Source organism: Manacus candei, unplaced genomic scaffold (genome assembly GCF_025592945.1).
Source record: "Manacus candei isolate 608988 ecotype Guabito, Panama unplaced genomic scaffold, ASM2559294v1 h1tg000008l, whole genome shotgun sequence".
Lineage (NCBI taxonomy): Eukaryota > Metazoa > Chordata > Aves > Passeriformes > Pipridae > Manacus > Manacus candei.
Window position 1 is genome coordinate 26,601,627 of NW_026138056.1, and position 27,436 is coordinate 26,629,062.

The 27,436-nt window shown below is 38.9% G+C and overlaps 1 protein-coding gene across 3 annotated transcripts in view; it reads right to left on the reverse strand.

The window, feature by feature from the left end:
* Positions 1-21,181: 21,181 nt before the first annotated feature.
* The window catches only part of JPH1 (junctophilin 1), an 82,738-nt gene continuing 76,483 nt past the window's right edge, over positions 21,182-27,436 (reverse strand). Inside the window, exons 5-6 of one of the 3 annotated variants that reach the window (XM_051768646.1) lie at positions 23,753-23,848; positions 21,182-23,198 (exon numbers count right to left, since the gene is read on the reverse strand). In XM_051768646.1, the coding sequence (XP_051624606.1) occupies positions 23,768-23,848 (81 nt within the window). In that variant the 3' untranslated portion in view covers positions 21,182-23,198; positions 23,753-23,767. Of the gene's footprint in view, positions 23,588-23,752; positions 23,849-27,436 lie in introns of all 3 variants that reach the window. The other 2 variants (XM_051768637.1, XM_051768657.1) reach the window with 2 other exon arrangements.

Sequence of the window (27,436 nt, forward strand, 5' to 3'; positions counted from 1 at the left end):
ACCAGAGGAGACAGTCCTCCAGCGTGACAGTCCTCCAGTCCTTCCAGCGTGAGTCCTTCCCACGGGGTCACAAGTCCTGCCAGCAAACTGTTTCAGGGTGGACTCCTCTCTTCATGGGGCCATGGGTGCTGCCAGGAGCCCACTCCAGTTTGGGCTTCCCACAGAGTCACAACCTGTTTCAGACACCCACCTGCTCCAGTGTGGGGTCCTCCAGGGGCTGCAGGTGGATCTCTGCTCCACCATGGACCTCCATGGGCCACAAGGGCACAGCTGCTTCACCATGGTCTGCACCACGGCCTGCAGGGGAATCTCTGCTCCAGTGCCTGGAGCACCTCTTCCCCCTTCTTCTCTGCTGACCTTGGTATCTGCAGAATTGTTTCTCTCACATATTATTTCTCCTTTCTTCTCTGGCTGCAATTGCTTCTGTGCAGTAGCTTTTTCCTCATCTTAAATCTGTTACCCCAGCGGTGCTACCACAGTCACTGATGGGCTCAAGCTTGGCAGTTACCATGGATTTGGGAAATGGGCAGATCAACAGACCAAAGAGAGCACCACAACTTCAGTAGTTTACTTGTAAGGAACTTGTTACTCTCTTTTGGGTTATTTATAAAAGAAAAAATAAATCAACTGGGATGCAGAGATTATGCACATGATCAGCTTATACAGTGGAGGCAACTAGCTGGTGGAACATCAGTAGGATCTCAATATATTCTTATATTTACAAGCAAATGGAGAGAATAACAGTGACAATGATAGCAAAAGATACAAAATTATCCAGAATATTCTAACACAATTTATTATGAAGAGCTACAGTCAGATCTCACAGAAGCAAGTCAAAAAAGGCAGATGAGACTGAGTGCTGATAAGGGCAAAACATTCACAAGTTCATCTACCTCCCATGTGTCAAACTTGCATAATCTACCACAAAGCGATTTAGGGGGAGCTGCTGTGATCTTGCAAAGTGTCAGCTCACAGGACTCAGTGGTGATGCAACAGATACACAGATTATCAGAGGTCTTGGAAGCACTATCAAGAGACCAGATTGTTTTCATTATTTTCATTACTAAGTTGCAGAACTCTGTTTTATAGTGCTGGGGATGCAAATAAAGTTCAGGACATTGGTGTATTCTTGGGAGCTCTGCAAGGAGAAAACCAAATTAAGTCCTTTGAAATGTTATTAGAAACCTGACTTTTTAAACATATTGACTTTGAAATCTCCAGATTAAGTATCAATTTATTTCAATGCTTGGGGAAACTGTAATATAGAAAAAAATGTCTCTTTTTGGAAAAAAGAAGTTGCGGCTTTTAGTGTTTGAAGTGGATCATAATCTTTCTCAAAAAAATATTACAGTCTTCTTTAAAAGAAAAAAAAAAGAAAAGGGGAAATTTAAGCACTTGAGCCCAGTTGTGAAACCACTTTGGTTTTTGCTGGTCTTACTGACGTCTGTGGGAATTCTACTTCAGCCTTATAAACAATAAGACACTAGGATTAAGCAATAAATACAGTATTTGGCATTTTAAGTACTGGTAAGAAGTTATGAGACATGAATAAAGAATAATGAATAAAGAACCAAAAGGTGAATTCAGGGTGTACTCCTTGTTTATGTCAGAGTTGGTCTGTCAGCAAAATATGAACTGAGACACTGTTTCCACATTTTTTAAAGAAACATATTAAGTGTTCTTTAAGCTGATTAAATTGGTTTTCTTTCAGCTGTACAGCCTCTAAGCTAAAAGTTTGTATTTATATTACAGAACTGCCAGCCCTGGACATTCAAAATGCATGAATCAGAACATCAAAATAATGATTTTTTTTTTCTTCCTGGATTTTGAGCTTGAAAATGCCATATTTTCTGTCTTTTCTTTGTAACCACAAGAGATCAACATTTTTTTTTTTTTTTTAAATGCAATTCAGTGGCTTCAGGAGTTGAGTCTCACTGTCTGGTGCCTGGTGCTAGCAGATATGAATGAAAGAGCTGTGAATATGAAATATCCCAAGACTTGCGATAGGAAAATGTGAGCTCACAGCTGGATGGTTGACATACAGGTAGTGTATAAAGAAGGCAGGAGTCCAAAGCCCTACCCTCAGGGCTGTGTCTGGAGGTTGATGTGGGGTTTGAGAGCTGGACTTCTCCAGCCATCTCCAGGCAAGGCTCAGGGTATGAGCTCCTAAAAACATGGTGCCGATTGCTCCATTAGTGGCTATTAGCCCACCATGCTGCCTAGCTATTCTCCTTCAAATTTCTCCTAAAAGTTCATATTTAACTCTAGAAAATTGTTCCTACAATAGTAAACGATGATGAGGATTTATATCTTCAAGTACAGATCTCTTCACTCTTGTGACCAGTGACAGGACTCATGGAAACGGCATGAAGCTGAGTTGGGGGAGGTCTAGGTTGGATATCAGGAAAAAGTTTTTCACCCAGAGTGTGGTTGAGCACTGGAGTAGGCTCCCCAGGGGAGTGGGGACAGCACCAACCTCTCCGAGTTCAAGATGTGTTTGGAGAAAGCTGTCAAGCACGTTGTGTGATTCTTGGAGTGTTCTGTGCAGGACTTGAAGATCCCGAAGGGTTCCTTCCAACTCAGTGCATTCTATGATTTCGTGATCCTAAATGCTGGTTTTTTTCAATGTACGCAGTCAGGAGAAAGCCATGGTTTATATTTCACTGTAGATGGACATTTCCAGAGAGATTAACTGCATTTAAGTACAAACTAATGCTAGAGATGCAGCCAGAGAGTGTTTCACCACATCCAGAGAAAGGTGTTTTGAATTCTTTGAATGAGATCCCTAATGGAGAATCCTCTCTCTTCTCCTTCATGTCTACTGAAGTAATACTGGCACCTCACTTGGCCTTGACTGTTTGGGTTGTGGTGTCCAGGTTGTGACTGGACCTGGAAAGGTTAGGTACTGCTTTCCCCCCTAAATTTTCATACTTTTCCCCAAGCCTAGAATAAAGCAAGCTGGTCCCACTCTTCTCTAGGTTTTGGGATTCAAAGATGAACACTGATTTTGCTGTCTCTGGGAGACTGTGCCTTTTGGAATTAGTTTGAGAAAAAGCTCTCATTTCTGTTGAATTATTCCTGTTAGCTTCCAGAAAGCCAGTAATGTAGAATTTGGTAGAAAGCTGAAAGCGTGCACTGGGAAATCAATCTGACATTGATTTACTGTCCCAAACAATGTTCATTCTCTATTAATTTTTGTTTGGTGGGCATGAAAAAAGATATGAAAATCCCATCATATGATCCTGTCAGACCCCAACATCAGCCAATTATCAAGTCCCAGAGCACTGAACAGACCTGCAGGTCTGATCACAGTGCTATAAAGCAGTAGCATGTTTATGTGTTGTCCCACTCAGACTGTTAATGTGGCTCAGCAACACAACTTCCAAAGTGACTATGGGAAGGGCTGTGGTAAACTGGGTTGTTTAATGGTTGTGTTCACACTCATATGTCCAGGGTGTGTTACAGTTTCTCTAGGATGACTGTCTAGTAGATGTGACTTTTGTAGAAGTTTCTTTTCTAGACATAAATAGAGATAAATTTCTAATATTATTTGTGAAGGAGACTAGAAATAAATAGCTTTGAGAGGATGCACTGTTTCTTACTAAATAAACTGTACTACCAAAGACAGGCCTAGAAAAAGGCCTAGAAAAAGGTTCAGTATAAATACTCACTCTGCCAAAGAGGACACTTTGCTGATGCCAGTTAACAATGCCGACTTCATTTCTCTGGTGGTATTTTGAACATGAAAGCACCAGCCTGGCAATATTGAGATTTTGATTCCTTGTGGATGTTTAGTGATCAACTGCTTGTGCTGCTGAACAAGGAGTGCACATTTTATTGTAGGCCAGTTGTGAAGAGACTGTGTTGGGTTTGGCTGAGGTAGAGTTAATTTTCTTCACAGTAGCTGGTTTGGGGCTGTGTTATGGATTTTCGCTGGAAACAGTGTCGAGATGATAACACAGAGATGATTTCCCTATTTCTGACTGGTGCTTACACAGTGCCAAGGCCTTTTCTGCTTCTCACAGCACTCTACTGGCAAAAAGGCTGGGGGTGCACAAAGAGTTTGGAGGAGACACAGCTGACCCAATCTGACCAAAGGGATATTCCATGGCATCACACTCAGCATATAGAGATGGGAAGAAGGAAGGGAAGATCTTGTGCATGATGGTGTTTGTCTTCCCGAATCACCATTAAGTGTGATGGAGTCCTGTTTTCCTAGAGGTGGTTGAACACCTGCCTGATGATGGGAAGAAGTGAATTAATTCCTTGTTTTGCTTTACCTATTAAATTGTCTTTATCTCAACCCACAAGATTTTTTCTACTTTTACTCTTCTGATTCTCTCCCTGATCCTGCTGATGGGGGTGTGAGCAAGTGGCTGTGTCGGGCTTAGCTCCTGGCTGGGGTTAAACATAACAGTAACAACGTGCCACATTTTGTGGGAAGAGCATGTCTGTGATTTCGAGTGTACATAAAGACTTTCCACTGGGCATGCAGTGCTGCTCAGTTATGAGACTGATTTATTCAGATTTTTGCCTCTGTTTGTCTATACCTTACACTTATCACTTAAATATACTCACTTCCAGAATGAAATGTATCAACAGATTGAGAGCTCAGAGCAGCCTACATAACAATCTCTGTCAGAAAGTACCAAATATCACATCAAGTGAAAACTGCTGCAAGAATAACATTAATGCTATGTACAGAAAAATTTTGGTTAACATATTTACTCTCCATTTTTGGGAGTAGCATCATGAGATCTATATTGATGACAACTGCCAGTCTTCAGCTGGGATTGACTGAGATTTTCTATCTGCAGCACCTGTTACCTTTTCTTCATATGCAGTATTTTCATTCAGAATAAGACATGAAGATCTGAAGTATTTTATTAAGGAGCTCTCTTTTTGCATTATATAGAATAACTGGAGGAATAAGAAGGAAAATGTTCAGAAGTTGAACCCCTTAGGGGAAAGTAAATTTCTCAAATCACAAGCCCAGAACGAATTTTGATCAACAGTTTGCAAGATTTCTTTATCAGGGGCTCTGTCACAAGGTACAGAAGAGATAATAGAAGTGACCTTTTGACAAGAACCTCCTGCTCACTGCACTATGTGACCTGCTAAAAAGCATCATCATAAGACAGGGCTTTTTAAACCCATCTTGTAAGCACAGGTCTGTTTACAGGATGTATTTAAACCATCTTTCATGTTGCACTGGTCGAATTTTCTGAGACTTACTCTGCTTGAGTGCTCGTTCCACTGAATTTAAAGTAATCTCATTTGAAATGTGTGAACATTCATGCATTTAGACATTACAAACATTTTTTTCCCAAACAGGACTTTCTGAACAGGCTGCCTGATGAGGTAGGGGAATTTGTGACCCTGGGGAGGTTTGGTGAGCAGATGCATTGGAAGCAGTGTAGGTGCTGCTGGTACAGTGTTTTTGTAGCTGCAAGGTAGGGGCATGAACCTTCTGAGCTTACCCCTCAAGATCCTTTGCAAACTGTTTTTTTCTGTGTGATGGCATCACTTTGATCAGCTAAGAGACAGTAGCTTTCAGCAGAGCCTGTCCTGGGTTCTCCATGTTTGCAAGGGGAAGCTGAGGGTAAAGGCACCTGTGCTGGCTGCAAGTCTAATTACATTCCATCCTAGATTGATTTGCAGGACCATTCAAACTACAAAACTCATAATTCTTTGTGACAATGCCATCTGCCATGGATGAACCACATAATCAGGGATAGTTCACCTAGGACCCAATCATTTCTGTGGCTAGAATAAAAATTTGCTATTTTATTCATGTAGCATCTTTTATTTACTTCAGGCCAATACATATGACTTCTAAAATAATTAATGTGTAGGGATTGCAGTTTTTAAGCTGATACTGAAGAACTTTCTAAATTATGTTCAGGTTGATTAGCTGTCATTTAGGGAGAGAACAAATAGATATTAACTTAAATACGTTTGATGAAATGGTCAAAATAATAAGGAGTTTTACATTCCTCTGATCTTGGATGTCATTTGCTGGTAATACAATCAAGAGGAATGATTTTTTTAAGTCTTGAAGGGATTGAAAATTTATTTACCCACTACAGAGTGGTTCTTAGCAATTTTTGCTTTCATGGCATAATTTGCTAAATATTGTATTTAAAATGCACTGATATCCTTTCTCTCTTCTGCTAGCAGCATGAGCTGAGTTACATGCTTCTTTCTTGCTGAGTACATATGTGACATGGTTCATTCACATCTCAGTTTAAATTATGCTGGTATGTCAGAACCATATAACACAGAGACACCAGAGAATAGCCCATACTTTAAACACTTTGGTAGGAACTCAGATCTATTCAGGTATATTTAAAAATCCAGAATGCAGAATATACGATTTGGTCTTAGAATTATGAACTTGGCCATTTTTTTTTGCATGATAAGCTTAGTCCAAGTACTTACAGTATCATTATAGACTCTAAAGCTTTTACTGTTAATTTCCAAGCTGGTCTTTGCATATCTCTTAGGATTCGCTTTCCACAGCTAGATACAGACTTGCTATGAGAAGAAGGACCATGTCCAATCACATCAACCAGATCAGCTGATGATCCAATTTCTCATCTCAGTAATGGGGATGCAACTTCTCTGAAGTCCTTAATAGACTTGAGATGAAAAATTGGCTTCACAGAGCTGCCTATGGTTTGTTTGTTTTCCTGAACAGTGCTACACTCTGCCTGACCCTCAGGATGCCTTGAAGTTAACAAGGAGTATCAATGAAGTAATGATAATTGAAATAGTGATTTAAATTCACTAATTATTCCCAGTATTAGACAGCTATTTTGCTGAATGCAAACCAGAATGCAACCAGACAGTGCCAATTATTTTTTCCTTCCTACTAGAACCGTGTTGATGCTGATGTAACTCTGAGCAATGATGACTCTGAACAAGTATAGTCCAAACATATAATCAGTGAACTTACAACTCTGGTATGGATATCCTGTCATCTTGTAGGGCCTCAGGCGGAAGATATTCGTCATGTTCCTACCATTCCTGCAGAAGAACTGAATTCAAATCAAACAGATCTTCAAATGGGACTAGAGTCTGTTTCTGAGTTGGATATTCAATGTACAGCACCCTCGTAGGGGAACCTGAGAAACTGCAGACAGGGGATCTGCCAGGACACATCTCTGCCCCCAGATGGAAACTCATATAAGGTCTTTTGGGTATACTAAGTACATTTTTTCAGACAGATAAATCTAGTGGCAAAAATATCCTTGCAACTTCCATTATTTCTAAGAAGGGAAGTTGTGCTTCCAGATCCCTCAATGGGACCCCTGAGTGCAGCAATTTCAGGACACCAAAGAGCTTGAATGCTAATTTCAATCTGTAATCTTTCCGGTAGAAGAGCTTCTTGGGTTTGGAAACAATGGTACCCGTTTGCTTAGCTCACCAACTTTACACCCTTCCCTCTCACCGTCTCATGGCTCCATCTGTTTCCCCAATTTCCTGCTTGCGTGCTCTTCTGGGCTGGTCATTAGATCTGCCCCAACCATCCCCACTGGGGAGAGCTGCTTCAGATGTGTTTGCTTTAGCTCAGCCTTGCTTTGCAGAAGAAGAGGGTTTGGATCTGTTTCCTGACAGCTTCCTATCCTTCTTGATCTTGAGGTGTTTTTAAAAGTAGAGTGGACTGGCAAAATCTGCTAACAAAAATATGAATTCTTTGTTTGCCAATTGGAAAGGGATAAAGTAAAATTACACTGGAAAGGAAAAATTGCCTCTCCAAATAGATGCTAAATGATGACAACAGAGAAGTGGATATTATTTACTTGTGAGCTCTACAAGCGCAGTATATGCTGTACAAAATAAAAGTATTAAGTCAGTCCCATCTCATCACATTCCAAAGAACTTGTCTCCACTACTTCTCTGCATATCTGGCTGCCTAGTGTGGCCTCCAGTTTCAAAATTTCAGTAAGGTCTCCACACTGTCATTTATAAAAACTTAGCACTTCGCACCTGATAATCTATTCTGCCTGTGCCAGCCTAGCAAGCACCTGGCTTTTGTTGCTCATTTTTAATATTTTTTTTCTAATTGTGGTGCTAGCTGTGAGCATGTAACCTGTCATATTTCACAGGGAACTGCATTGTTTTATATTGTTACGTGTTTTCTAGCAATCGTTAATTTGCATATGCATTTCTCTTGTTCAAATAAAAGTAACTACACTCCAAACACATCAAAGGGAGTTAAAGTACAAATCAATGTGACTTTCTATCTTTTGGTATTCATCCTTCTCTTCTTAAAATTTATTTTAGGGCACAAGGAGAAAAAATTACTGTTGTTTAGTTGGTTAGTAACAGCTGGTGATACATTATTTCAGTTGTCCTATCATTATTAACACAGCAGATAGTCACCATAATAGCATTCATCAAAACAAATTCATGAAATGTTCCAATCCTATATGCTTCAACTGGAACTTCATTGTAATTTAGCACAACTGACATGTTCATTTGAGACAAAGTACTGTTAATACCTGAGTTAAACAAAACAATTCTCTTTATGCCTGAGCTCTGGGATATTATTTGCACTGGTTGCTTTAAAGTTGCATGGTCCTGAACTAAATATCCAAAAATGCTGAAGAACTTCAAAGGGTCGTAATGCCCAAGTAATCCAACAAGTATTAACAGTCTCTCCTCCCTAAAAAGAATCATTACACAACTAATTAATTTGCCATAGTAAATAAACCACTGACATTTACAATAAACACCCCTATTGGAGGTTGAAGTAAATATTAAGTTGCACATAAAACTATAAATAGTAAGAATTTTGATGCCAGGTAGTTTCAAAATACTATGGAAAATAGATGAGCGCTGGCTATGTGAAATAAATTTGAAGGTCTCAGCAACATGACCATGCAAAGAGCGCAGTCATCTGTGAAAGTAACCACGGAGCAGACCTGTTCAGTGCCCTCCTGTCATGCTGGCAGGGGGCATTGGTCAGGATGGCCTATGCCTAACTAAAGTGAAGTGTCTGAAGTTTGGTTTTGATAGCTTTAGCTCATCTCAGCTGGAAGGAGCCTCAGCATGAAGTCTTCATTTAAAGGCTGAAGCACAGTTGTGTGTGTGATGGGGTATTCCTTCCACTACCATGGATGGCATTGACAAACCCTTGCAGGATGGAGGCATAGTTGTGGTGTGAGACCTTCTAGGCAGCAGTTTTATGCAGTTTTGGTTGCTGTCACAGCTGCTGATTTTAGCTGGCCTCTGAGGTTGATGGCCAAAGCTGCCCATTGTGCCCCCTTCCCTCCACAGAGGTTATGGACTCTTTGACTGGTTCCTTTGCACAGATGGTCCTGTTCTGTTACTGTGCTCTGGGTGCTGGATACAGGACTTTCTTGGCTCAGCTTCAGTGCAAGTGGCAGGGCTCACAAAGTGATCTAAAGTGCTAAGTATGGAAGCTGCAAGCAGAGAGGGCTCCTGAGCATGGGATATGCCACGTGAACTCCAGTGCTTTGAGGTTCTGTAGTAGTATCGTGCCTTGACCACCAATTACTGCAGGTCTGACCAGCCCATGCTGATGTGCCTCCTGACTTGTGTGGCTTGCACTTCCAAAATACAGGCATGTGAGCCCCAACTTTCTGGAGCCCCAAGAATGAGCACCACAGCCTGTGTCACACAAGAAAGCCCCTGGTTGCTCTTCCACCTCATCCTAACATGCAATGACAACATGTGCTGCCTCAGTCTCTGGCTTCCACCATAAGCCTATTTTTGTTTCTGGCATAAGATGGAGACTAGGCAGGCCCAAGGCCTGACTTCCACAAACCACTTCCTGAGCTGCGTGGACCTCCCTGAAGGTCTGCAACAAGTGATCCACGTCAGCCAAATGTCAGCTTGTCATCCTTTCACAAAAAAGAGAGCATTTTTGTAAGTCTTGTTGCCTGTTATTTTCTTGAGGTTCATAACTGTACATATATATTAGTTCTGCATATATACAGATGTGAGAGAGAGCATTATTGTCCTTATTTTTCTCACAGACTTTTTGATGAAATCTCTATTCTTGGAAGACCAGACGAAGATCAATATCAAGATGTATAAGTGGATGGACACTGGTCCCACAGAGGTTTGAAGATGGAGTCTTGAGGCCCTGCAGCTCAAAATGGTTTAATTGACCCAGAATGGTTTAATTGACTCAAAATTCTGTCAATTCACAGCTAAAAAGGGGAAATCCAGGAGTCAGATGTTGCAGTTAACTCAGTGAAATGTATCTGGAGGAGGCTTTGGGGACACAGGGAGCTGAGCACATGTGTATAGTGAGCAGCACATGTGAAAGGCACGTTTCTGATGAGAAATGAAAGCTGGTGTGGAGGATGACATTAGAGTAAGTCAGATCACTGGGAGGTGTAATACAGGTCAAAAAGGAGAATGGTCTTCAACAGGAAAGGGATAGAGAATGGTCTTGATCATACTGATGGTTAATATAACCTGGTCAGCAGTGATAATACTAAATAAAAATGGATACCGTAGAAGCAAGGGAGCTGAAGACAGATGAAAAGACTTGGAGGTATGGAATGTCATATGAATATCAAACTTAAGCAATAAGACAAGTCAGTACAATAAGCCAAAGAGTACGACAGAAATGTACTCATCTATTTAAAAGACTAAAGGAAGTTAATTGTTCCTCTAATTTACTTTTTCACTTAATCAAAGAGCAAGCAGACACATTTGATGCCTAAGATATTGGCAGTTTTAAACAAAATGGGCACTAAGTGAAAATCTGAATTTGTACAATGGCTTATAAATTAGACCCAGATCCATTTGAATGTGATAGGCATACTTGTAGGTATAGCCTGGACTGATCCCTGCGTTTGTTATCCTGGTGTCTTTGACTGGTTGCTACTTTCAAGCATTTTTGTCCGTTCCATTGTAGTGGTTTTGTAGGTGAAGGGGATGTGGCCATTGCAAGACAGTGGTTTGAGAACTGAGATCTGTTGACTTGATATTCTGTTAATAATTAAGTGAAATCTCTGTCCCATCAAAAAAATTATCTGATATTTTAGGCAACTCCACTGCTTTGGGTAGCGAGTCATTAGATTTAGATGGGCAAATGGCTGGAATGCTCACCACATCTTGGGCTGGAGGAGAGAGGTCTGACTCACTGGCAGCATTGGTCTGAGCTCTCTGTCTCTCTGTGATGTCCTGCATATGTCCCTTTCTCCCCAAAAGACAGCATTCCTGCATTTAGATGAATGGTTGTTTATTCGCTTGTTGCAGTAACAGTATAATTTAGCAGATGTTAATTACATTCTTAATGCAATTGAATTGACGTAATAAATGATCACCTATCTATTTATTAGATTCCAAGTGATTATTTATATCCTAATGATACTCTGATTTTATTTACACGGTATAAAAGCTTAAATTTCCTACTCCTTGTGGTTGAAAACTGTAAATTTGTCAGTGAGAAAATGTAAGTAACCTAATATTTTGATCTACATGAACTTTTCAAGTGGATAGTACTCATTCTGAAGTCATAAAATCCCGACAAGAATCGTGTCTCTGAAGTCAATGAGAAACAACACTCAGCATCCCTCTGTCCCTAAACAAACTGTACATTTCAGAAAATATCAGAGATTTATTGGTGAGCCAGAGGGAGATTAAGGAAAGGCTAAGGTTAAAACTATAATTTGTAACTTTCGAATCACTAATTTGAAAGTAGGATGAAAATGTAGACCTTTGAAGTCTCCCAGGCTGAACGGTGTGAATGTTTACTATCAAACCGTTCTGCCGCCTCTCTTTGGAGCTGTGACAGCACAGCACATTTTACACCCATGTCCTGAGTGAATTTGTCTCTGAGTAAGAAAAATGAAAATCAGCATACAGTGGAGCCTCTTATATATTCAGTAATAAAATGTTAAAATTTGCATTGCTGATTCACCTTTGTTTTTAAGACCAGGAGCCAAATTGTGTGAATCTCTGAAGAACATGGAAAAACTCAGGTGAGACAGGTAGACCTGAACATGTCAGGAGGAAATAAGTAGCTCATGTTTCTTGCCTGGCTTTTCTACTTACATCATTCATCCAAAGCCACTAGTCAACATTCTTTCAAGATCAAGTAAAGAAAGCAAATCAGCTTGTAAGAGCTCCTCTCCAGCTATACAGTAGATCTGTTTAATGCAATTGAATTTTCTACTGTTTATAAAAGATACAGCTTAACCACCATTACCACTGAATTAGTATATTAACTTTCTACCTTATATGATTTGAGTAATACAACAATGGCAGGTTAAAACGGTGTCTCTCTGTGTCTTTCTGTGTAGATGTGCCACAAGCAGCACCTGTAGCTTCCAGGAACAAAGCCACTGTCTTCTTTAAAAGACACAGATTGCTAAGGATTTAAAGGTCATTCTGGAGCAATGTGTGACAGACTGTTGTATTAGATCTGATCTTATGCTTGACTTCGATTACTTCTGCTGTGGTGAGTATTAAGGTTAGAAATACTGGAATGGCATTTAAAAAAACCACAAACAGGAACAGTTAAGGGTGGAGGAGAGCAGGGCTTTAATGTTCCTACTTAAAGATGGTCTCTAAACAACAGCAGTAGCTCAGGTCTGCAAAACTCATTCACCCGTTTCATAAATTCTGGAAATAATAGTTACCTCAAATGGATTCCTCCTATGAAATGTGACTAATGCATTTTATTTGTTAGGCTCTTGCAGTACGAGAAATACTGAAGTATGAATCACATAATCATAGAATCATTTAGGTTGGACAGGACCTCTAAGAACATAGAGTCCAAATGTTAGCCTGGCTCAGCCACCATGGACAACAAAATGCCACTCTTCACATTTTCTTATCTTGACTTTTCCCACTGTCTCCAAAGCGTACGTTTCAGATCCATTTCAGGTCTCCACTGCTATTATTATTTGGGATAATATTCCATACACAATTCTACTCTAGTTAACTATGTTAATAAAATTAATATACTGTAAATACATCTGTAACTATACCCTCGGAATACTTGATGTGCTCTGAAACAGGCTTCTGTTTAGTGCCCTGATACAATGGGAAGTCTAGAAGAATAGGAAATAATAACACTGCAAGCTCATGTCATGCCAGCTATTTCATGCCAAAAGTTGTTCCCAAGCACCTGGCAAGCACAATACATTCATTTTCCAAATGTCAGTGGCCAGCCAGCTCCTCAGGACATTCCCTCCCAACACAGGGACACTTGATAGGCACAATCAGGCAGTTTTGGCCATCAGCCTTATTCCCAAGCCACGTGCACAAACTGTAAGGACGGAAGCGCCTCTTGTTTCTGTTTTTGTCTTGCAAGTGGCAACTTTTTCTGCTCTCCTTCCTGTTTATTTTACTCTGCCATCAGTATTTCCAAGTATTTTGACGGGGATTTTATAGAAGCATTTTTGGAATACTGGTAGGTGTTCCATAGGTGCCCAGATGCATCAATTGGTTCCTGCTGTAATATGCAAACTATTAATGGCACGCTATAAGTACCTGGCTTTGAGGGGCTGGCACAGCTGTGGGAGCCAGGCATGTGTGCAGGTCTTTTTGTAGGTGCCATTATTCACCACTGCCCTCTCCAGGATACAGGGAGTGCTCCAGACCCAGTGCTGGTGGGGCAAGTGTAGATGTCAGGAGGCCTTTGTCTGCTGGCAGCCGACCCCAGGGTGCTGCTCCACCACTTCCTGCTTTCCAGTTGTAGGTCACATCTACCCTAAAGCTCATACCTACAGCCGGCTGGCAGCTGTAATACCATCTGGAGAGTGAACTGAAAGAAGCCTTGTCTCCACACAGAGGGTGACCTCAGTAGGGTATTTGTGTACAGCTTGTCTAGCCGGCATTTGAGACCTAGGCTTGGCTTCACTGTACATAATACAACTGTATACAAATAGTCTTTGAGGTTCTCTGACTCATAATCAAAAAGCACTTTTCATTTCCATTCAAAATAAATTCAAATGATGCCTGAAAATTCCTTTACCCGAAAATACATTTTCTTCAGTTTCTCTCATTTACTATGAAGAATGTGAGATAGGTGAACACAGGGTTTTGAAATGTCAGCCAATTAGCTAGTAGTCATAAGGTGAATTGAAAATATTTTTCCTTCTTTTTCTTCATGAGATGACATCTCACCCGTCTGAACATTTAGCAGTATGTATCTCTGGCAGCCAAAGCCAGTGACTGACATTTTTTATGTCAACCACTACAGAACTGCAATTCAAACAACCATAAAAGACACCCTGATGCTTAAAATAAAATTAAAAAAAAGTTTGTAAAAGTGGTCAGAAGCACTAATGACAGACTTTACAGCTGGCTATATGATCTATGCATCCAGTGTTTTTACACATCTGGCAGCAACAGGCTACAGAAGTGCTCAGTCTCCTGGGCAAAGTATGAAGTTCACATGTCCATGCTGAGTGTCTGAAACATCTCTGCTGCCTTCAGGCTGATTGATTCACAGAAATGGCCAGTAACTTGCAGGAAATAGTAAAACTGCTGTTTCTTGCTGCTTGAGAAGAAAGGACACTGGACAACAACGTGTGCCCACACGTGTGTGTGCATGTGTGTGTGAAAACCAACAAACCCCAACTCCCCCCACTCCCCTGCTGCCCACCTCCACCTTCCATCAAAGAAGTAGGGTTTGGATGAAGCCCTAAACCCTCCAAGGCGTGCAGCTGCCTTTTGAGGACCTGACACAAACCAATTAGCACTCAGGTAAATCAGATGAGATTGAGTAGTCTGGCTTACTGGAAGGGGTCCATGGCTAAAGGTTGGCCTTGATCCTGCATTTTTTCATCTTTAGGAAAAAGCCCATCTTTCCTCTCAGCGTGGACAGGCAGGAGACAAGCCAAAAGCTGCATGGCCAAGAGGGAACACTGATTCTTTGGAGAACTGACATTTGTTTGGAAGAAGGGTTGCATTATGAATTGTGCCTTTTATTGATTATGTTTTGTAGCCATTCACTCTGTTCATGGTAACATTTGCACTAGTATGTAGTATGGAATATTACTCTGGATGCAATTAAAAACTGATGGAACAGAGCTTTGTCAAGGATGAGGGGATGGCAGCACCTGATTACCAGCACATATGGCCATTGGTGTCAATGGAGCACTAGAGTTTACTCTCCAGCTGAGTCATCTCCCCCGAGGAAGTTGCATGAAAATAGCATTTAACAAGGGTGATAAAGACTGTAGGGATAAAAGAGAGTGAAGAATCTGTTAGCAGTATTTCTGCAGCAAACGGATGACTGAATGTATTTCCAAATGTTACGTAATTCTTGCGTGACTCACACCACCACAGTCCACAGAGCATATGCAACATTTGGTACAGCAGCAGATCAGTGTAAATACCAACAACATTTTTGTAGTCTGAGATGCTCGCAGAGACTGTAAACCTGCAAATTTGCATTAATGTTCATTTCAAATGGGGACCTTGTATGATTATATAGTGGTTTAATTTTTTTGCTTGGTTTATTAACAGCAGGAAAATTCCACTGTATAAAGTACTTTTCTTGGAGCAACTTTACACAAGGAGTTAATAAAATGTATTGCTACCATGTCTGCAATACTGACTCTTTTCAGTGGAACTCAAGGCAGCCTGCTGTAACAGTAAGCTGTTGTTTTCTGCAGGTTTTGGGCACAGATGTTTCCTTGAACATTTAATAAAAGGAGACCTCCTGATAACTTCAATTATTCCCACAATTTAAAAATTGTATGAAAGTCCACCAGTATCTTCAGCTCAGAAAATGAAGGAGATGGACACCTGTGGTGTGGCTGAAGACCTGATGCTTCCTTGGCACGTGGGTGTTCTGACTCCTAAGCCATCTTTGCTGTGCTTCAATGTGGTGTTCTTGCAGGACTGCCTAAGGTTTCCCAGCCCACTTCTTGCCTGTACTCCTGTACACTGCAACAGGGTTGCAGTGCAGGCCAATTATCCCCTTCGCTCACGTGTGGCTTCTGTCAAAATCTTGACTCTCTTCTTGACTCCCTACTGCTCATATTTTCTTGTTCCTACCATCTGTCTTGTACAAACATCCTCCTACTTTATTCTTGCAGTACACTCTCTTTTAAGTTTCTTTTATAAGTAGAGAAGGGCTCCTTCCCCTGTCCCCCAGTTTGTTCCCACCACACCTGTCTAATGTTCACATTCCACAATAATTACCATATAATAATAATAATTACCATAGAATCACAGAAAATAGGCCATTAAGGGACACCCAGCAATCTTTCAATCTGAAATCTTGTCCAGAGTAAAAATATGAAATCTTCTAATTTCTGTGGTAATCTAATTCAGAGATATTATTCTTACAATTACAGAATTTTTCTTTATGTCTAACTTGGATCTCAATTTTCATACAATTTAAATCTGTCTGTTTTTTTTTTTAATTCCCAGGGGCCTGGAAAGCAGCTTTCTAGAGCAGCTGTTTGTGTACTGAGGACAGTTACTTCTCAGTCTTCTATCCCACTCATATTCCTATCTAACCAATGTTACTTTTTTCTGTGTCCAATATAGTTTATTTTCTTCATATTTTTCTCCTATAAACAGTCTTTTCCCTCTGTTTAACACATACAGGTTCCCAAGGCTTCTCCTTTCCCCTCACTTTCTTCCTCTCCCCCCTACTTTCTGCTTCTTCTAGTTTTGATTTCAACATGTCTGTACCTCCTTTTTTCTGAAGGTTCATTTCCAATTTTTCTGACAATGCCTGTTCTGCTGTATATCATTGTTGCATGTGGAGGCTTGTAGCAAATGTAGGAATGTGTTGTCTTGGTATGGCAGGAATGCATGAAAGCCATCTGATGTGATGTAAATGTCTTTCAATTACCTTCTCTTTGCAGAATGTCTTTTTTAGTCCCAGCCCCTGTGAAAGGCTGCTGGTGCACTTCTGCCTTCACTGTTTCCATGGTAGCTGATCCCATCCTTTTGTGACTTTCTCATCAGTGGCCTAAACAAAATCTAGAACTGTCATAATTAAATGGAAGACAGTTTACAGTATTTTTGAAGTCTGGGTGGTATTACATGATAAAAGTACTTTGCAGCTAAAATTGGATAAGTAATTAAGCACCATCACCTTAAACTATGATACTTTCAGAAGTACTCTGTGGAACATGTCCTGAATATAGTAAAATTGCAATGTTAAATAAAGTTAATGACACTGTTCCAGAAGCACGGAATGTAATGCTTTAATTAACCCAGAGTTACAGCAGCCTGATTTTAACTAACTCCCTCTCCCCCCAGCCCCTTTCTTAAAAGCACTCGTGGTTCAAGCACTTCACCTGTATGCCTTGGGAATCAGATCTGGATTTGGATTCTGACTGCAATCCCAAAATCAGAGCCTGTAGCTCCAACAGCTGACTCAAAACCCAGATCAAAATATTTTCAACCTCTGGCATATTTGTAGGCCAAATTTAACATTTTTGCAGACTTCAGTTTTCAGTGTAATATCTGACCTCTCCCCTTTCCCTCCCCAAAATTGTCTTTGAATAGTAACCATGAGGTGTTCAGGAGCCGGGATGTATTTAAACTTGGGTCATTAAGTGTAGACTAAGAAATTTAAGTATAGGCAGCCATTTTCAAAACTCTTGGTGAAGATTTGTCTTTTGTGGTCTACTACAGTGTCTCTGTCAAGCTGCTATTCAGTGAATCACAGTCTGGAAAGTCAAGAAAGATATATATCTCTCTCAAATTAATGCATTGATCTCAAAGGAATTCAGGTACTGTAGTGGATTAACACATATTACTACTGTGAAAGATAACACCTGAAATTCTACTCTTTGACTATACTCTGTATTTTCTTCCAATTTCTATAAATCAACATTAAAAAAAAAAGAGTTCAAAATCTATGGTTTAAAGCCTATGATTCACCTATCATTTATTTTTCTTTACTTAATTAGTATTGAAAGCACTTATAAACGTAAAATCTAGTCCTTGTCTAAATGTATGTGCCCAAATTTTCACAGAGCTCTCTGATTAATCAGTATAACACACGAAGGAAGACATAAGAAAGCTCAGGCAGGTGACCAATCCTAGATCTTCAACAGAGGACGTTTTCATTCTGTCCAACAATCCACATGTAGCTATATCAAGTCCAGAACTCCTCATACCGTAAATCACAAACCTCAAGAGGACTCCATCTTCTGACTTGAGAATCAGCTTCAGTTGTATGGCCAGTCTTTTTCACAATCTTAATGTGGACATTTGTAGTAGAGTTCCTAATCCAGTTGATACCAGACTTTTTCTCAATGATGTCAGCATTACCTTGGTTTCTATGAATTGCAAAGAGCCATTAGCTCTGTGTATAGCATCACTTTCAGTAATTTTCTTTTCAGTTCCCACATACTGTATTTATATCACTGTCCTGACACTCGAGACAGTGAGAATAGATTTGAAATTATAATGCAGTTGCATAAGCCAGCATTAATAGTATGCAGAAAACGGACCGAATGGAAACTGTCATATATGACACCTGCAACTTGGTGTAGGGCAAACTGCAGGGGAGAGGCCTTCCACAGCCAGAGAGACCTAAACTTGCTGCTTAAACAAGTGCCCCACAGAAAACATGAGAGTTCTTGGAGTGAGTTGCTGAAGTGTTGGGGCAATGACCATGTGTGGGGAAAGGTGATTACGTTGAATTTGCTGGAGCTGGAGGGTGGGTGGGCACTAAAGGATAGAAGATAATTAGAAAAATAGTAGAAGCACAGAAAAACTACAACCAAAACCATTTCACAGGTGATAGCAAAAATCCTGGGTTTTTTTATTACTGAGAAAAAAAATCAACATTCAATATACTGCCAGTTTGCACCTAAAACCTCCTAGATAACCAGTCCCAAGTGACTGTGAAAAACATTGGCTGAAGGAAGGATGTATTGACATGATGAAATTTAGATTATAAGGTTAAAAGAAGCTGTCTGTTCCCTGTTCCCCCCGTCTCCTCTTTTTAGCAACTGGAAGGAAGAAACATGAGAGATTTTAACAAATTCTGTTACCAACTTCATTTTTGCTATTGGTTTTATGGGGGTGAGGGATTTGTTCAGCTGCTACAGTAATGGTCACAACATAAACTGTTTAGACAGATGAAGTGGCTTTTTTTCTCCTAGTTTAAAGCCACTGACATAGGAAGCTTTTCTTAAAAATGTTATTACAGAAATTATATTTACCTCCTACAATGGGAGGCGGTGTAATGTCTCTTAAAGTTTCTGTGTCCAGTAGAAAAAAAATGGAAATGGATACTGTAGATGGCCTAGCTACGGCATGTGTGCATTCATGGCTTCTTGCTCAGGCTTGACATGATTTCTATTTTTTCCTGTTTCAGTGAATATTAAATGAGAGAAAACCACTTCATTTGAAAGGCTTATTTAATCTCCCTTCTCTTGATTTGCTTTGTTTACTGAATTCCATTTCCATAGGAGAATGGTCTATAGACTATTTAGTCTCCCCTGACTAAATGGTTCAAATGAACTATGAGTAAAACCATTTAGATACAACTCACAACCATGTTTTATTAATAACAACTGAGAATGCTACTGTAGCTCAGTACGCAGTGAATTTCTGCAGGTTTTTATCATTGCATCTGCATTATTGTCAGAATCTTTTAACATTGTGTAACTGTATCTCAACAGAGCTTTTAATAGATATGTAATCACATAACACGCCATTAAAAGTTACGTAAATAACTATTTCAAGATTTTTAATTAAGCACCCATAAAGAGGTGTTTACATCTTTTAAAGTCAGCACTAGGTTGTATTAATGATTTTTTTTAACATACGTCTGTATCTGAAAGGTAAGTTGTAGCCATATGTCACAAAATTTCTGCCTTCAAAGCAAACCTCTCCTTTTAGAAAGCAAACGCAAACGATTCCTTGCTCTTTGTGTTGCTTATTGCTTTTCTGATGGGAAGGCAAAGTAATATATACTAAGATTTTATATATATCTATAAACATATATATATGCACTAAAGAAAGAACTAGATAGAGTAAAAAGCTATGATGACAGACAATTCTTTTTTTCTTCAGCCTTTGGCACCTCACCATCGTTCACTTGCTGTTTTTCTGCGTACATTATATATATGGTTTAACCATATATTTATATTTATATTTAACCATTTTAACCATGGAGCTGTCCAAGAAACCAGATGTCAAATTCAAAGATGAGAGCTCACTGTTTACTGGCATCTGTGGGCAAACACACAACTATGCCAGGAGAAACTACTTTGCCTAAGAAAAACTTTCCTTGCATTTGAAGTGGGGTAAAGTTTTCCATGCTAGATCAAATCCTGAAGCATTAAGTTGCACTGTGTGTCCATCTTTTGGGGACTTTTTTCCCCTTAGGCATAGCAGAAGCATTCCTACATAACCTCATTTGTAAGTTTACTAGTGATATAAACCACTGGTAAAAACATCTCAGATGCAAAATGACCATCTGCTAATTATGAAAACTTTTTTTCCCTTTTATTTCCGCACAAATCCTTTGCTTGTTGCGGTTAAAAATTTTCTGCTTTGTAGCTACTGCTGTTTATTTTTCTTGAAAATATATTTTTCTCTGCTTGAAGAGCCAAAAATTTTCTTCAGGGAGCAGGCTATTTTGTAGAAAATAAAAATTCTGAGAGTTAAGCTTCATGCTGGTAGAATTATTTTAAAGAACAAGTCAGTAATAACTAGTCCGTAAAAATATGTTTCCATTATACAGGAACTACAAATAAAACTTGCTGTCCTCTTCAACTAAACATTAGGATTTCAGTACAGTTGGCTAGTAATCTGAACTAGAATGACAGAAAATAAAATTTTCAGCTGATTGAGTAGTTCAGCAAATGTGGTGGCTTTAAGACAGTTGTAATGGCAATTTTTCTCTGTGTAACACTAGCTCACAGACTTCATGTTAATTTTGAATCTATGAAGACCCCAAGGAGGAGTGAAGTTTAAAAAAGTTAATTCACTGTTAATGGACTCACTGATTAAAACAAAATTGATTAAACAGTCTTGTAGTGAAAGTGTAAAAAGACACAAAAGGAAGCTTGACTTTTTTTTTTAATTATTTATTTTTAATTGTTTCCCAGAATCACTTTTGTTGAAAACAGTAACTCACAATGATTTCAAAGGGACCAGGACTTCACCCATTTTCCTGCTTCACTCCTCGTTTATTGAATTTGTTAGAAAAATTGCTTCCAGAGAGTGAACAAAGTAATTCACAAACAGGAAAAAGTAGTCTGAAACTTTATTAATAACCAACTTATTTTTATTAGAGCAAATACAGTTGTGAAAACTGTACATTGTACATTTTGGGTCAAGAATTTATTATAAATAGAGAAACCCATAGATAAAGAGTTCATTCTTTGACAGCAAGAAACTTTAAATAGACAAAATGACATTATTAAGTACATTGGTAGGCTTCATTGTGCTGTCCAAAATGTAGTGTACAGTATAACAACCAATTATAAATAGCCTTTCATGTAAAATACAACTGTGCACATTTTAGAAAAATACCAACGATTTGTCTGAGCTTTGTTTTAAAAAAGCTTATAAATCATACATATTTATAAATGGTACTAACATGCTTACTTAAATTTATAAACATTTTTCATAAGCTTTGTTACCCATTATTTCCAGAGCATAAAGTATTTTAAATAAACATTTAATAGGAATTAAATATGTCAGTTACAAAATTACCTCCTCATGTCAGGAGACACAGGGTGATTTAACTGTGGGATGGAACACTTCATCCATTAAGTCAAGGCTTACACAGTAACTTTTAAAATTTTGTTCTTATTTAAAAATTACTTTCCTAAATTTAAAACACAATTTAAACTTTTTTTTTAAAAAATAAATATACAAGTTTTATTTTCATTTGCTCTCTTTCTGCTTTCTTCTTTATCCACACTGGTCAAAACACAGGATTCTCAACATACTTCTGTAAAAAACACCACGGTGTTACTGCCCTGCTCAGAGCTGCTTCGCTGCACAATATTCGGTCCATACCTATGGTACTTTAATATGCTGAATCAAAAAATAGCTAATGTATTTTGTAAGAATGTTGCCCATTAAACCATGCAAAAACTTAGAAAGTTTACAAACAGGTTCAAAAACTATACCGTATGAAAGATTTTCTAATAGAGCTAAAATAAAACGTAATACAAGCCCTTTGCTTTTTGCAGCTTTAAATTAAAATATTTACTTGCCAAATGATCACACCACATATTCAGTAAATAAGCATGCATTTGATTAATATAGGGTACAATAATTACAGTATAATGGCACATAAAAAGAAACATGATCACATCGTTTGAACAAAGGGCTATGAAACTACTTAAGACAAACCTTCCAAATGAAAAATTTTGAGGCTTTTTTAATGCTGAGGTAAAATCATATATGGATTTTAAAGACACTGAAGGCATCAAATCGATAAACAATCATTTAACATTTTTAAACGCTCTACCTGAATGTATTCAACACAAATCTAGTATTTTAAAATTATGATGATTTAATATGAGCATTAGCTAGCTTAACTGTCATTGGCGTTAATGTGCACCCAGACAAGACTTTATTTTAAACACTGGTAAAATACCTCAGTGTTGATACATAATAATTGAAATCACCAATTACCACAGCACCAGAATTAAGAAAAAGAAAAAAGAAAAAAAAGTTAGCATGCAAACCCTATAGCTCATCTTTCTTGGCTTACTCTGATATTCCACCTCCTGTTTAGAATGTGCTGATACCAGCATAAGATTTTTATTCTTTTATTATGAAAAATTTTGCTTGCTTTGGAAGCATTTTGGAAGCATTTTTAGGAAGATATCAACGTCTTTAAATTTAACAGTAATGGTATATTACTTTCTAAACCTTAAAGCAAAATGACTCTTCAGGTTTAGGAAAATGAATTTAAGAATTTTATCTTTGGACTAGGAAAAGATATTTGATTTTCTGCTTCTGCTGCTAGGCAGAACTGGTAGCTTTCTCCAGGCTGGACCAAACACTACGTTATGGCTATACATCAAATTTCATAAACAACAAATGAACAGAATCATGCAAAGGCAAATGAAATTCGATCTCCCAGAACACTGCAGGAGATGTTAAAAGCAGCAGGTAATGGAATAAGACTGGTGACTGATGCTGCTAACTATTTCTTCTAATGAGATAGGAGTGAACGCTGGAATCACTTCCACAGCAACAGAATCCTCTGACCACATTCCTCTGGCAGTCGTTTTCCCATCTCCCCACTAAAAACATCAGACGGTAAAATAGTAAGGCAGCTGTTAGCTTCCATCAACAAAAAGTGCAGCTCCGTACATTTCCAGTTTAGTCACACTCTGCTGGAACAGATGGAGAAGCCAACGCACTTCAGTGGCGGGGCTGCTTCAGCAGATTATTTTGTTTGTTTTCCAACATGGCTGCTTGCTTCAGCTTTCAGAAGACCCCAAAGCCACGAGCCATCAGCAGAGAAACTGATTTGAGCCCCTGGCTGAATTTTCCAAGTTTCATCTCTCTTGCGTCCCATCCTAATTCCAAGCCTCCTTCCCTGTGTCTGAGTATGACAGGTGCCATTTAAAAGGCTGATGACACAACTGCAGAGAACTGTGGGCTAACACCACTAGTTGTCATGACTTCACTGAAGGGTCAAAACAGTTACAATATTAAATAACTATGTTGAATCACATTCAGGCATAGCTATAATTAAAGTGGGGAACATTAAAAGTATGCAAAGAAATTAAATCTTTATCATTTGAGGTGGGGTGGATATGGTGATTTTATACGAAAACAAGACCTTTCTTACCTTTCCTAATTCCAATCAAGTTAGAAAATGGACAAAAAGAATGGCTAAACCAATATTCAACAGCATTACCAGGGCGATCATGACTGAGTTAGGGCCCTGAAAATAAAATAAAGATATGAGAATTAATGCAGCTTTCCACACATGCACAGCAATGATCATGACCCGATTTTACAATTTCTATTGGTTTTGACCTTGATCTGAAGGATACAGACCTTGCTCCTGAAAAATAGCTACTACCCTTGATATTCAGTTGAGCTAAGTATCATCTTTGTGAAAATGAGCTTCATAAATACAAGTGAGAGTATATTATCATGCTGCTCTTAATCATACTGAGATTAAACCACCTGACAAATATGACCATATAAACAAATGAAAACAAACCTATCAACACAAAAGCAATGTCAGCTTAAAACAGAGCAAAACAAAGAATGAGAACTACTTTATGGAAGCCAGAGCGCTCGTCATCTTTACAGCGTGTTCCTTCTCCAATTCCAACTCATTTCAAAACAGACAAAACAAACGTGTTTTATGAAAAGAATACCTTTTTTTTGACAACCAAAGCGGGAGAAAATGTTACTTACTTAACTGGGAAGCTATTGAGTAGTACTTGTGTCATTATTATATCACATGCTCTCCTTCTGAAACAGTCTCATTAAACGCCTTCTACCAGAACACACCCTCACACAGTACATCAGATGGCAGGCCAGATGTGGACTGCTAAGTTCTTGAGTAAGTCACAAAATATGTTATGTCAAGTACTGCTTAAATCTCTGGCGAGTCTAAACCAAATCAGCAGGTCTATCCATTTGCAACAATTCAGAGGTATTTTTTCACATGTTGAGGAACTAGGTGTTCAAGTTCAAACAATGATTAAGATTACCAGGATGCCAGTTAAATGTTGCCAGAGGGATAACAGTACTGGCAGCAGTATTCACATTTTGCTTAATGTCTAAAATATCGACTAGGAAACTGAAAACAAGGTTCAATGATACCTTAGTCAAAGTAATTTTGAGTAACAAGTTCCCACTTACCAGTAGTATGCCTTAACCATCAGGTCACAGAACAGAAGTGGAACCATGTTCCTTCCTCCTTAGTGCAAGTGACTCACCATGTGCCAAAGAATATGAGACACTTGGTGACAGAGAATAGGCATAAAAGCAAAGCACAGCTCCAGATATGGTTACATTTCTGAGCACAGCACTGTAAGGAGCCTCGCTGTGTAACTCAAGGTTAACATCTTTCTCTTCCTGGTACGGTCATAATTACATTAGGTTGGGTACTTCTGTGCTTTTCTACTGTGAAGGAAATCCAAGTTCCCATCAGGATTCCCACCAAATGCACTTGGCAATTGTGAGATTTATGCAGGAAAACCATACTGGAAGACTTGGAGCAATAAGACATGTTTGACTTGAAACAAAAGCTACTTTGAGAATATCTCAGTTTTGCTGTATTGGAATGTTAGTGTAAACACCCTTAGGAGTGAGTGAACCTTCCACTTAATGACTGCTTCTTTTGCAAAAAAATTCCCAGAATCTCATGACAAACATACTAATATTACAAAGTCCTCTACAGGAAGTGTGATTTGATTACACTATTAATTTCCACTAAGATGTGGATTCAGCATCATCTTTCTTTCTGCTGTTGAGAGACTGGAACAGGCTGCCCAGAGAAGTTGTGGATGTCCCATCACTGGAAGTAATCAGTCAGGTTGGATGGGGCTTTGAGTAAACTGGTCTAATGGAAGGTGTCCCTATCCATGGCAAGGGAGTTGGAACTAGGTGATCTTTAAATGCCCCTTCCAACCCAAACCATTTTACGGTTCCATGATCCTATGATTCAAATAGGGACTCCCTATGTGATCAAAATAGTTCCCTTAGGTTGGTCAATAGTTCCCTTATGGGTTGGAATCTCAACTAAAGATTTTACAGTTATACTGCACAAGGAATTGCAAGCAAATGTGAAGGAGATCCTTGCCAAATACCATTAAAATTCACTGGGATTTGGCCACCTACGACTCTGCATACTTGAAAATAACATCTGTGGAAATCACATTGATTTATTATGACTTAAAAAAAAATTTGAACCTATGGGGACTTAACAGGAGCCAGGAACTCATTCATTACCTGAAATATATTGTGGAAAAGCATCCTGGTAGCCGCAAGACAGATTCTGGCTGATTGACAAACAGGGACTGCAGCTCCAACAGCAGCTCAGTATCATAAGTGCACAGTCTCACAAAATTAAGCTTGTTGGAGGGGGAGGGGACTTCTCTTTTGATGCATCTGTCAGTCAGGTTAGGTATAACAATCTCACCAGAATAACATTAGATAAATTAGGCTAAAACCCCTAGGGGCTACGGCTTGAATCAAGAAATCTCATCTACAAAGACAGAAGCAAGTGACAGCTTGAGAACTGGGCTGTTGTAAAACCATGTTGATTTTACATGATGATCACAGAAAAATGTGTCTTTATGATAATGAGTCTATGCCTTATACGAAGACATAAATCTCATCTACTTTGGTCTGCTATGTGCACTTTGTTTCCTCTTCTGACAACTACGCCCTTCAGCCCCAAGCAGGATATCCTGATACACTAAAAAATGATCAAACAATATTTGTGCAGCACATGGTTCTTATGCAATGAACTACCACCTTTTTGTAGACACCTATGAAACAAGCATTTAATGCTTTAAGACAAATACCACAAATAAGACTTTAATGTCCTGCAAGGGCTTAAAATAGCAAAAGCCACAATTAGTTTGAACAGTCTAAGAGTGATTAGAACAGGTGCACTAAAGAAGTTGTAGTAGAAAATCTTCAGTCCTGCTTAAAAATTGCCCTTTCAGCTTCTCATAAGTCAGACACTTATGTAGTTAAAAATATAACCATACAATTAGTTTTCATCTGGGGAGGAAAGTTAGATATTTTCCTAAAATGTAATGCCAGGAAGTATTAAGACTAGTCTTGTAACTCCACTGCATTAGGAATGTCCATTAAATTTAGCATAAAGTTCCTGCTCAGAGGTTTTATTTAGGATCAGGCAAATACTGATCTATTTTTTTAATATCACGGTAGTTATAGCCCTTACTAAATGGATGTTAAGTTAACAAAGACATGAGAGTTGAACAAAAAGATGGGAGTAGAAGCACACTGGGTAACGTTCAGCAAAACATAGCTTTTAGATACAGATAAAAACCAGGCTAAACAGTCAGTGTGGTTTAAAAATCCTTACCTGCAAGACGAAAAAAATTACAATGCAGTAAAACACTTGTGCCTGGCCTGGATCTGTCCTAGGGCAGCACACGGTCACGCATGGGCAAACAAAATGTGTATTCATGAATGTACACTACAATGGTGTTTTGTGAAATTCAATCCTATTTTTCACCCAAATCCAAGAAAATCTCAAATTAGCTCATATTCAAGGTGGGATAGCAGCATGCAAACTGAAACTGGAGCCAGAGGCTGCTAACGAGCAGTTAGAAACAACAGTACTGGTTTATGGTCAAGTGTCTCTGTACAACCTTCACACTGTGGTAAATACAATTTACCTAATTATACAATTGGCCTAGTTCTCAGTGAAACAAGGATGATTTATCTCTCATAAATGACAGGTAATTCCTGCAAACAGACAGCTGTTTTTGAGCAGCTGATGAACAGTGACTTTGTCATTGTGCTTTATCCATGA